At 48.6% G+C, this 12928-nt stretch overlaps 1 protein-coding gene across 1 annotated transcript; it reads right to left on the bottom strand.

The window, feature by feature from the left end:
• LOC139824332 (uncharacterized) lies at positions 1 to 3391 on the bottom strand. Its single transcript, XM_071796861.1, has 3 exons — positions 3368 to 3391; positions 3214 to 3314; positions 1 to 1018 (listed from the first exon to the last, which is right to left on the bottom strand). Exons 1-3 carry the CDS (start codon positions 3389 to 3391, stop codon positions 1 to 3), a joined length of 1143 nt encoding a protein of 380 aa, XP_071652962.1.
• Positions 3392 to 12928: the final 9537 nt, after the last annotated feature.

Raw genomic sequence — 12928 nt, 5'->3', positions numbered from 1 at the left:
TCAGCCTCCTGGCGGCAGCCTGGAGCTCCTCCATCGTGACCCCGAACTTCTCGTCGTTCCACTCCGCAGAGGGCGGAGCGGGTCCCCCATTGACTCTCTCCCCCTCGTCATCGGGGAAGAGAGTCTCAACGACTTCTTCGAGGAATTCAGGGTCAATAGACTCAGTCGTGGGGGCGCCCAGGGTTTTAGCTTATTCAAAACTATCCCGTACGGGCGCCCCCACGGGTCTTCCTCCAAGGTTTGGAGGAGCTTCTCCCAGGCGCGGTCCTTGACCACCTTCACCGCCTTAGAGAAGGCCCGCTTGGCGGAGCGGTAACTTTCTCTGGCTTCCTCCTCTTCTACAGGGTCTTGTCGGGCCCTAGCCCTTGTGTAGACCCTTATAGCGTAGACGGAGAAGCGCCGTAGCTCGGCGATCTCCTCCGTCCACCAGTACATACTCTTGCGTGGGATCGGCTTGGATCGGGGCATCGCGGCGTCGCACGCCAGCTTCATGATTGCCCCGATCCTCTCCGCCTGATCCTCCACGCTAACCGTAGCGTCTTTCAGCACGCTATCCTCCCACAGAGCCGCTCGTATGGCCGCCTTAAATAGGTCGCGGTCCGCCTTGCGCCACTGCCAACGCGGGAATTTGTCACGCGTTTCGCGTCTGCGTTCCAGTATTTCCCGAGGGGTGGCCGAGAGGGAGAACTCCACGTACCTGTGATCCGACATGGTTTCTACCCCCTCGACCACCCACCATCCCGCCGCACGGCGCAATCCTTCCGGATTCGCCAGCGTGACGTCGACGATGGATCCGCCGTTGAACCTCACGCACGTCCATGTGTCTTCTCTGTTAAGGGGGCACAGGTTTCTTTCCGCCATCCAGTCCTCCAAGTCCCTACCCCGAGCGCTCGTGGCCGGGGATCCCCACAGCGCCGACTTGGCATTGAGATCTTCAGCCACGACGATCGGGCCGGGACCGAACCTAGTCAGGCACATCTCTATCTGATTCAGGATGTCCTGGAACTCAGCTCTGGTACTGTTAGGGGAGACGTAGACGCTGACAACGACCACTTGTCCCCACCTTGCAACCGCACGCGCCGGGTCGACCAACCGCCATTGACGTTGACGACGGTGCCGCGCGAAACGGCGCCAAACCAGCAGAACGAGCCCAGCGACGAGTTTCGGAGCCCATCCATCGGGGAGGAGACCTCCGGGGACGAGGGGGACATCCCCGATTAAGCCTAAGTTGCGCGAGCGCTCCGAGGACGGAGTCGGGAGACATTTTAATTTTGTTATATATTTAATTTCTTTCCGTTTCATTTCTGAGGGTCGCCGAGTTTACCCGTTCGGCGCCATTAATGTTAAGACAGGCGACATCGGCTCGTGTAGTTAGTAAGACGTTCCTTTCCAATCCACAATTGTAGCTTCTCTTCGGCACGACGATGCCCAGACCGACCAGTGAAGATACGTGATTTCCAAACATGTGCGTGGATTGCGGTAACGCACAAGTAAGTTAAACGGTCGAGTCCCACGCCATCTTCAAAGCGCGGGCACTTAGTGCACGTACCGCACGTACTACGCGAATAGCAGTCAGGGTGCCAACTCCCGGGGTCCCCAAGAGGGGGCCTACGAAAATCCAGCGCGATCCGAACACGCGGACATAGGGTTTACCGGACAACCCGCGGAAACGCGAACGGGACGCCATAACGCCAAACGCAGAAGGTGCATCCAGAGGGAGGCACAACCGACCCTTGGAATCAATCGCGAGCGAAATCCGAGCATCCGAACGGGCAGTTCGCCGGACAATCCGTGAATTTTTGAACTGAGCGTCGTAGCGGAGAAAGTCCGAAGGTGCGTACGGGGGGAAGTTAAATAGACCCTAGGAATCGATCGCGAGCGAAATCTGAGCACCCGGACATGCAGTTCGCCGGACAATCCGCGAATTTCCGAACCGGACGTCGGAACGGAAAAAGGCCGAAGGTGCGTACTGGGGGAAGTTAAATAGACCCTGGGAATCAATCGCGAGCGAGATCCGAGCACCCGGACATGCAGTTCGCTGGACAATCCGCGAATTTCCGAACCGGACGTCGGAGCGGAAAAAGGCCGAAAGTGCGTACTGGGGGAAGTTAAATAAGCCCTAGGAATCGATCGCGAACGAGATCCGAGCACCCGGACATGCAGTTCACCAGACAATTCGCGAATTTTCGAACCGAGCATCGTAGCGGAAAAAGGCCAAAGGTGCGGCCTCGGGGATACGTAGTACACCCGAGGAACGAATCGCGGTAGAGATCCGACCATCCGGAGGGTGGGTTGCCCGGACAGACCGGGAAACCGATGATCCTAGACATCGGCTACAGGAAGTTAGGCCGGAATACGGTTAGTAGGGACTGGGGGAATAGGCACCAGGGCCATCGGCGGACACCTAGAAAGCGACCTGGACGTCGTCTCCAGGAAGTCGACCCGGAATCGGCATTAGGGACGTAGGAGAGGCCGTACGCACGGGTCGGCGCCCTCAAAAGTCTAAGTTTCGAAGAGTTGAAAAACCACTACCCGGGAGCCGATTAAGCGCGTCGTAAATAGTGCACTGGCGGCGGAAATTTCCATCGAGAACATCTGGCGCACACCTGGCGAGCCGAAAGTTACCGCGAGGAGAAAGCGGCCGAGACCCCATGGTGGGGGTAAAACTTCGGAGGTAGGGAGCCCGAGAGAGGAATATTCCTCGAGGCAGTCTCTCGTGGGCGCTCAAATGGTAGCTATCTTCTCGCGCGTATATCCCGGCGTATCGTAGTTAATATCGCGAAAACGTACCGGATTACGATCTGTAAGCCTACCACAGTGTCCGAAACAAACGGGAACGCCCGCACATAGCGTTACATGACGCCGATACGAAAGGCGTACGGTTTTTCGCGTACCGGAATCGTGAAATCGCACTTTGCGAGACGTGCGACCGCCATCTTGCGCGGCATCAGTAATTGTGAACCACCATCATTGTGAAACGATAGTTAACAATAAAAGCAATAATTATTTGCAAAAATATATACAAAAATATCATTTACTTACCTTCAACTTACCTGAACAAGCGGCTGTTTGGCCATCTTGGTGTTAGCGTTGACCGAGCTTCAAGGTCATCATCGATCCTGCATCAGAGGAGGCCATAGATGAAGGACCCGTGGCGGAAACCTGAAAAGAAACGGCATTAATCGTAGTTATACGGATAATTCTCATACTTACCTAGTGGTCCGGCCATCTCCCAGACGCGGTGATCCTGGACATCGGTGAGCAGCGGTGATCCATGACATCGGCGATGGTGATGAGGCACCCGTAGACGAAACCTGAAAATAAAAGAGAATTAGTTGCGTTGACTTACCTTAGTGCGGGGACTTACCCGATCAAGCGGTTGTCCGGCCATCTTGGTTCCACGGATGAGGCAGGCGAATGATAAATAGCGGAGGCATTAGGCAGAGCGGCACAGAGGAGGCACCCGTGGCGGGAATCTAAAAAGTGAAAGGGTTAAGGAGATATACGTATATACATACCTGATCAAGCGGTTGTCCGGATAACCGGTATCCCTGGCTGGCCGATCAAGGCCATACCTAGCGGTATCTCGAGCACAGGCGATGCTGACAAGGCACCCGTGGCGGGATGAAAAAATAAAATTGTTTAAACAAATTGTTCAACTTTCGGCTCGTTTACATTACGAATACCTACCTTCTCGGTAGTTTAAGGTTAAACCGAGTGGCGACCGATGACTTAGAGGACAAAATCGCGTACCCCGTAGCCCGATTACGTATCGTTCGGTTACAACCTAACCACTATATACCCGTCCCCAGCCACCAGTTTGGTGCAGGGTTCGGGATCGGTAGTCTGCCTCCACGTTGCCGTGGCAAGGCCACACCGGCTGACCGCCCAACACGGGTGGTTGTCCGGCGCTCAGTATGGCTCCGCCACGATTCCCAGACCACTGCCGCGCTCTGCCATGGATTGTAAGAAAAGATCCTGGGCAGCGCGACAGTGGTTCAGGTTGGCTTGGAGAATTTTGAAGGTGGAGGAGGGGGCCGTTAATAAAATTCCTCCTCAGAGTCCTCCATCTCTATTGCCGCTTCAACCCCTTGTTCCCCAGGGGTTTGTTCTGCTGCCTCGTTTGCCCCTAACGGGCTAGCGGCCTTCCTACTGGCCGAATTTTTTCTCACCTCCTTCTGATCTCTCCTTTTTGGGGGACCGGTCGCAGGTTCTTCACTATCACACGGAGAGAAATGTGTTTTGATTATCGCACGAGTTAGCCGATGCGATGGTAACATAGATCGCGCTGTGCGCTAGAAGCGCCACGCTCGATCTATTGCAGCACAGACTTGCGAAACTCTACCATAGTCTATATCTGTGGCAAATGAGGATGAGACGCATGCGCGTATCGCTCCGTCTATGTGTTATTATAACACAAGTTGGTAGCCCTAATACCCCCCACCATGCGGTGAAAAATTCGCTCGGGAGCCATGCGTTTTTAGGATGAGATGTGAGGCAGTGTGAGCCATACGAGGATGAGAGCGTGAGTCCGTGCGCATCCGTGCGCGATGAATGCTATTCTGGCATCTGCCAATTACACGACATGTTTTCAAAGTGAGAACAATGTGTTAAAGTCGACAATAATGCGTTTAACGTGCTTGAAATGAAATCGTGCAGGTTATCTCCAAAATAGATTCGGTCGAATTGACTGCAGGAAATGGAGAACGATGGATTTTTTCGGTAATGAAGGTAATGAGGGTAATGAAAGAAAGGAAAATTATAAATAGTATTGGATACGGTGCTTTGTTAAAAATTATGTTCAATTTTGTGATTTACGTTTCAGGGATGAGGAGCTACGAGAGTATGACCAAGTTTAGTAATTTTGTGACAATAAAGAAATATTTTAGTTTATTTTATCAATATTGATTTGTTTATTTATTCATTTAACTTATACATTAAATCTAGTCGCTATCAGTTCACATTCATTTTTTACAATATATAAGCAAGGTGGTAATCGTGGAATAAGCTGCGCATTGATTAGAATTTTTGGTTTGTCGTTATTTGAATTGACGCAATATGCATAATAATAATTATTGAAATATAACGTGTCATATTTATCGATTGAAATGTATACATTTTTATTACAATAAAAAATATCTTTTATTTTACCAAACTGTGGGTACTCATCAGTAAATCTTGTTACTAATGTTGTTCCCACTGAAAATGTATGATTGAGAATTTGTATATATTTTAAAGTTTGTACGGGTGTTTGTATTTGAAGGTTTGTGAACATTTTAAACTCAGTTTCTGCATTAACATTTTTGACAGGCCCAAGTAAAACATCCCAAAATATATTTGCACACATTTCTTTTCTATAACATAACTGCAATTGATGACGTATAGCAATAGTGAGAGGTAAGTTTGTGCTACACGTTGTACCGAGAGCAACTTCTTTTAATTTTTTATTTTTTCTCTCGAACATCATCGATGAAAAATTAATATATTTCTTATTTTTTAAATGTAATCTAATTTACGTTAGTGATTTTGTTCGATAAAATTCATCACCAATAATACACTTTGCCACCTTGTTTTTGGAAAAATATGTTTTTTTTTTTAGTTTCCAACAGTTTCTCATAATTTTCTTTTGTGGCTTCAAAATCATACATGTCTATTTGACTGCTTTCATCATAAGTTTTCATTAAAACTTGATAAATGTAATTCGAAGATCTTTTTTTGGTAATATCTATATATACATAAGAAAGTAATAAGTTTAATTGTCATTATTATTATAATGCATAGTAGATTCAGCTATCACAGTGATTCTATTATAGGCATTGATTACTGCCAAAAAAGCTAGGATGTCTTAACATGCACTTTTTGAACTAATTCTGTTCAAATTTGAAATATACTCATTAGGTTAATATTATCAGATAAGTATAAAATGGAAAGAAAATATTTGGAATTATTTTGTGTTATTTGGAATATTTGTTTTTTTAGATCTCATCGGGTCTCGACGCATCTTTTTTTGTGGCAATATTTTATATCTCTAGAATCACAGCGAGTTCAGAAAAATTAGCAATCTCTAAATACATGTTAATTGACGATAGTATTATTTTCTAACTTACAAAGAATATATGTAATGGTTTTAATAAAAGCACTTTTCTTTTAAACTTGCCTACATTACTTGAATTACATAAATTCGATGTTTGCACTGATGGGCCGGAATCTACATCAAGTAATATAAATGAATCATTTGAGTGATCTGACGAAAGGAATGTGTTTGGAAGCGACATAATTTGCTCTAGGAAGGAAGAAGGTGTTTATGAAACATACAATATAATGCTTGGAATACCGCTGAAAAAGATGAAAAATAGAAGCATTACTTGTTTAATTTTCCTACATAAAAAACAATAAACATAACCTCAGAAACGATAACCGCCCCATATAGCACATCCCGTCCTGTTGACGTCCTGTGGACATCCCGGACGTCTTGTGGACGTCCGAGATGTCCGCAGGATGTTAACAGAACGGGATGTGCTGTATGGTGCGATTATGCGGTGTTTATACCACTAAAGAAACGGTTGAAATTTGTCCTCAAAGCAACTGGAATAAGATAAAAATCAGAAAAATACAGATATCGGAACAGACCATCACAGTCATCGTTTTTCCAAAATAAACTAGTTTGTTTTTTCGGTTGAAAAGGGGCCGCGATGATTTGGTCAAACACCGGTATTTTTAAAGTTGTTTTGAAAGACAATTTTAATTGGTTTTTTTTGTCGTTTCAAGGTTATCCTTTTCGATAGGGAACCCGTTTTTTGCAATTAATACAATAAATAATATATGTAATACTTTAATTACCTTTTTCGTATATTTACACGTACCACGGTTATCAATCTGTGCACTACACATGAACACCATGAACGTACCAGCTCGTTCGCTTCTTTGCAATAATTACGCAATAATCTTTACTCGCAGGCCCATGCTAAAAGCGTATGGCCCTCGAGCGAATTTTGCACGGCGTGGTGGGGGGGTATTAGAGCTAACGACTAGTGTGATAAAGACTCATAGACGGGGCGACAGTCGCATGGGTCTCATTCTCATTTGCCACGAACATAGACTATGCATAGAGTCCCACAAGTCTGTACTGCAATCAAATTATTCCGTGGGTTAATAGATCGAGCGTGGCGCTTCTAGCGCACAGCGCGATCTATGTTACCATCGCATCGGCTAACTCGTGCGATAATCAAAACACATTTCTCTCCGTGCACGCTCTGAAGGACGTTTGGATGCTTGTTTGGTCCTTGCCTTCTCCGAGGCCTCCCTCATCTCCACTTCCATCAGCAGCATGTCTTGGGTTGACTGTGCCGGTTTGGCGACCTTCCATCTTGGTTTCCGCTTCTTCTTCGCGGAAGAGCAGGACTTGCTCCCCGCACGGTGATTGGAAGATTTTCCCAGATCAGTACAAACCGGGCATTTTACCTTTCCACTGCACTCCTTTGCCAGGTGGTCCTCCTCGTCACACCTGTAGCATCGAGTGCCGCGGTCCACCTCGCTGGTGCAGGCGGCTCTCACGTGCCCCCCCTCCAGGCACTTGAAACACTGAAAGGGGCGCGCCGTGAGCACCTGCACCCTAGCTGAGAACCAGCCCAACTTGAGCCGGCTCTTATCCTGCTGAATTGCCCTGACAGCGGCAACCGGGCACTTAACCCAGGCTGTCCTTGGAACCGGGTGACAAGTCACTCGTTCCAACGTCGAGTTCCAATTGTGCCGCAGCGGACTTCACAGACCCAATAACAGAGCAGAGGGCTGAGGTGCCGAGGACGAGCGCGACGGAGCCGACGAGGCCCCTGACCCAGGTGGCCAATGAGGAGGAGCCGATCATCGAGGAGGATACCGAGGTCGCGCAGATCCTCCAGCTGATTCCAGAAGGTGTAGCAGAGGCAATAGTCCTAGCGGAGGGAGCAGTACAGCCCGCTGGACCAGGCGAGGTTGTCGTCGCAGCGACGAGCCAATCCCCAGCAGCGGAGGAGGTGATTGAAGCGACGGTGCCCCTGAGCCAATCACAGTTCACGGAACTGTAAGCCGTGACTGTTGAACTTATATTTAACCTTTTTCTATGATTTATTCGTGTGTACTGTTACTTTTGATATATGTTTTTAGTTTAATATACTTTATTCGTGAAATATTGTAACGCATGCCAAAGATAGTTTCCGAGTGAGAAAGATTAAGTTTTGATTCAATTTTATCATTTCTTTTGATTTTATTATATGATTTTATTACTTGATTGCGACAGGTGCCAATGAGCACGCTAGAATTATATTCAGAGAGTTTTTTATAAGATTTATTAGAAGTGTGAGAGTGATTGCGCGAATAGGTATAAGCGAGCGCAGTTTATGTATAAGAAACACATTAAAACACGACTGACGTCGAAACGAGACTGAATTACATTAAAATCACACACATTGACCAATCCCAGTAATCCTTACACCGAAAACCCATAATTCAAACAGTAGAGTCATTAGAGTCATAAAAATAGAGAAAAGAGCCAATAAGAGGCCAAGGTCATAATTTTAGAAGAGATGGATTCGGATAAGTTCCGCATTATAGTTTTGGCATTTATTTTCATTTTATTTGCAATAACGATTGTATGCATACTGTTACTAGCCTATTCACACCGGGTGAAAGCAGAACCTTATTACTTAACTTAGAACAACCAATCAGAATCATGCAGCTGAAAGAATATATAGTTGTAACGTTAATAATCTTTATTCCCATAATTATATCCTTTCCAGACGTACAGACAGTTACATTGATCTTTACACTTTACACGTTATATATTTTATTGCTAAGTATCGAGATCGATCCGAGAGTGATCGTCGACGAATGATGAGCCGTAGAGATAAGTTTCACAAGTATGGACCAATGGGGTTCGAGACGTACGGTTTCACATTCATTACATTAACGTCAAACGGTTTGACAGCAAAACAGTCATGTCGACCGGAAACGACCAATGGGCAGCGACCCAGTCGATTTTATTGAGATTAGCGTTAGTTTCGATAGATTTGACAATATCAAACATTCTCGACGCAGCGATGGCCAATAGGAACGATTCCTGGCATTTTGATTTTATTTTACAAATTTTCAGAGTAGTTTATGATTTTGCGAGGCCCAGAGCCAATGAGAGCGCGAGGCGCAACCTTTTTACATGATCGCGGAAGACCGACCAATGGGAAGCCAGATTGGCTCAACGAAGCGAGATGATGTCGGGACGCGTGAATTTACATATTATTATTATTATTTTGTATTTCCCTGTCGCGACAACTAAGTTTTATTATATCTTAATGCATGTCATGTATTACCTTATGCTTACCGACGTTGTGAATACTGGTAAGCCGACAACGTCCGTTGATTGGGCGAGACGATCCTAAGAGACGCGGGTACCTGAAAAGAAAGGGGAATTAATAGAGTTGATTCCGGTAGATAGATTACTTACCTGCAATGTCCAGGAACGTCGAAATGACCGTACAAGGTCACTCGGAACCGTTCCGAGTGACTAGCCGCGAAGGTGCACTTTGTGCCCGTTGCGACGGCTGGCATTGGTTGCCGCATCGCCAAGGTCGAAGCGAGAGCCCTTGTCCGCCGTCCAATCCGACCGCAGTTTCTCGGATCCGAACGAGCTGAGCCAATAACAGCGGTTCAGCTTTCAAGGGCAATGTGCCGTTAACGAAAGGATCGTGTCGTTCGACAACGAGCGATGCGATTGGTTGAGAGAGAAAGGCGCGCAATACCGAGTCTTTCCCGCCGAAATGGGAAGCGGCGCGCCTGCGTCAGAAACCAAAGTGGGGGAACTCAAACCGTTTCTCCCGGACAGTCTACGGATATACTTCGAGGCGTTAACACGTTTTACGGTAGCGCGATAAAACTCGATTCCGTTATTCTTATCCCGTGATCGCCTACGACAAGTGCGAATATTCGGTGCGAATATAGAGGCGTTGAATCGTGAATACGGTTACGCACAAATTTACTCGATTCGAGAAGGCTCATTTCGCGACGGCCTAAGATAAACGCGAACGAACATCATTAGCGAACGAGCACGCTCTTGATTGCGAAACGACGATTAGTCGTAATTAGCTCTGTATCGTGGACATTCGAGTAAGATGGACCTCGTGGCGATTGATAGCGTGAGCGAGTGATACCGCGACGACGGAGAAACTGTAAACTGTGGAATATTAAATTGTTATTTGTTTATAATAAACAAACGAATGATTATTTGCGACCCCAGTGCGATTCCTATACCGATATCCGTGAATTACGCAACGCAGTACCAGGGCGTGGCCGACGGCCTTGAACACGTCCGCGACGTAAAAGACGGCAGCCATCAAGCTGAGAGGAAGGACGGGGCGACGCATACGACCAAGGTTTCTGTATTTGAACCTGAAAATACAGTGGCGACCGTAATTTCAGCCCAAGTAGTAAGTGGCTAATCTATTAATGTTACATTGTACGTCGGTGATCCGGTTACATCCTCAGCCCGTTCGTCCTTGCCCTAAGTGTCCCGACCTGTACTTGAGCCGGTAAACACTTGCCGACGTTCGCTATGGCCGCGGCTATTTCTTCTTGAGAGATCGAATCCTCAATGTCCAGGATTCTGATCTCTGCTGTTTTTACCGGCCTTGCGACCGTAACACCCTCCCTTCCGGTGAACAGTGCATTCATACTGGCAGCTAGCTTATCCGCTTTTTCCGCACCCTCCTTGCCAGGTAGCTCAATGAGCAGGGCCCCCGTTTGAGTCCTTTTCGGTCTCAAAGGGCCCTTAATTCCAAGGTCATTCAGTGAGATCCTGTTCCTAGCCTCTTTCATTAGGGTATCCTATTCCCCTTTGAGGCTAGTGAGAACCACCGCCGCTGTTCTGGGTGGTTTACCAACCCTGTTGACCTCGCTGGTTTCCTTCGCTGCACCATTCCTGCTCTTACCTTGAGCAGGCTTTGGTTTGTCCCTGGCGTTCCTTCCTGGATCCTGTCCTTTCACGGTCTGCTTTTTTTTTTGCTGCTGCTGCTTCTGCTTGTCCTGTGTTTGCTTCTGCAGCACCTTCTCTTTTTTCCTGGCCTTTTTCCCAACTACTTCGACCCAAGTTGGCTGGGAGGGAGTCTGTCCCGAAGGCGGGACAGCCAGTGTTTTGGCACTGGTCGCGACACCCATGGGCTTACCCTCCTCCTGCGTTGGTTTGGGTGTCGTAGTTGAAGTCATCTCCTTCTTCCCCTTTTGTCCTTGTTTCCCACTTTTTCCAGCCTCAAAAGCTTTGTTGCGGGATTGTGACTGGGCTGGTGCCGACCCCTTGTTCGGCCTTACCTCCGTCCTCTTAGCCACTGCCTGAGATGGTATTGTCACCGTCTCTGGTCCTTGCGTATTGTTCATCGCCTGTGCGTTCACGACTGTGATCAAGGTCTCAACTAACGATGTCAACCTATCAAGTCTGGCCTCCATCGCGTCGACCTTTCTCTGTACTTCGCTATTACCGGCACCCGAGGCCCCTGATACCGTCGTACCAGTGTCCCCAAGCTCCGTAATAGTTGCCGTAGTTGCCTCCAGTTCTACGCTCATCTCTGTGTCCTCTCCTTCTGGAGGGATGGCGGCCTCTATAACCGCCGGTGGTTTCCCTCCCAGAGGGTGTCTCCTTACCGCTGAGGCGCCGTCTCTAGCTACTTCCTTCAACAGGCGTAACCTGTTTCTCTCAGCAACCTCCTTTTCTTTCTCCTCTTGGGGGTGGTCAATTTCCACCTCCATGACCTGTCTGTCGCTCTCCTCTGCGCGTCTTCGTAACTGAGCCATTTCTTCTAGGAGTTTGGCGTTCTCTCGCCTCAGCTCCTCAACCTCGATTTCTTTGGCTATTGGCTCGTCAGCTTTCATTCGTCTGACTAAATGAGCCGCAGCCGCCGAAATCATTGAAGCCGCCACGTTCAGGCTCTTCTTGTCGCCTCCTCTGAGCGTGTTGCTCGTAGAGTTGACTTTGTCCACGGTGGACACTTGCTCGATTATCCTCCTGGCAAGATCTTCCACCGGGGCGTTCTTCAGCTCGTCAGCGTATCTCCGCTCATACTCCTTACGGTCCCTTGAGAGATTAGCCGTTATTTTAGGATCGTCTAATTCCTTTAACCTCCTCTCTTCGTGCTCTCGCTCGCGTTTAGCTTTCTTCGCTTTCCTCTTCTCTATTTTTGAGACGAGAAGACCTTGAATTTTCCTCCCCTTCCAGAGAGGGATTAGCCACCACCGCTTGCAAGCTACCTTGATCGCTCGCCTCCGCGCACTTGGGACCAGCCTTATTGCCAGGTTTAACCGTGCGCTCTGTACTGCTCTTCCTTGATCCGGAGTCTTGGCTCCCTTGAGCGATCGCCGATTCCTCACCCAGGCTCGCCCGCAACCTGGATGACAGCCCGTCGTTGGATGACGACATGAGGGCAGCCGGGACGGTACTGCCTTCACGCCGGTCATTGGCCGTCCGATCGACCTGTGACAGTAAGTTGTTCATCCTTACGTCGTCTATTTCATATCATTTAGGTGGTGGTTTATTCTCGGGGTATCCTTCCCCTAGGCTGGTTGCCACACCACGGCTAACGAGCCCAGCCTGCCCGAGCTCAGGTATCCCCGGGTTCGCCAAACCCGTATCGAGGACGCGGCCCGGAAAGTTACCCAGGAGCCGCCCCCGACCCGTGAGGCCACGCCCGCGTCCAACGACCGACCGGAAGGCCCACGCCGCCCACCACACGGGCGACAAAAGGACCGGCCGAGCGGGCTCGATCCCAGCCTCCCGCCACCCGCGGGAGACAACGACACGAACCCCCGGCCGACCGCCAAACCACGGGCAATCCAACACGCCGCCGGTCTATTACACCCGGCGGTTAGACCCGCTGGTCCCGACCTTGGAGTATTTCCGAGCGGCCCGACGGGT

This window comes from Temnothorax longispinosus, unplaced genomic scaffold (genome assembly GCF_030848805.1).
Source record: "Temnothorax longispinosus isolate EJ_2023e unplaced genomic scaffold, Tlon_JGU_v1 HiC_scaffold_33, whole genome shotgun sequence".
Taxonomy (NCBI): domain Eukaryota; kingdom Metazoa; phylum Arthropoda; class Insecta; order Hymenoptera; family Formicidae; genus Temnothorax; species Temnothorax longispinosus.
This window is presented reverse-complemented; position numbering and strand designations above follow the sequence as displayed.

Coding starts and splice junctions, on each gene's coding strand:
- LOC139824332 (XM_071796861.1), bottom strand. CDS start 3,391: ATGGCCGGACAACCGCTTGATCGG. Junction 3,315..3,367: donor CCGGACAACCGCTTGATCGG/GTAAGTCCCCGC, acceptor TTTTATTTTCAG/GTTTCGTCTACGGGTGCCTC. Junction 1,019..3,213: donor GGAGATGGCCGGACCACTAG/GTAAGTATGAGA, acceptor CTCCCCTAACAG/TACCAGAGCTGAGTTCCAGG.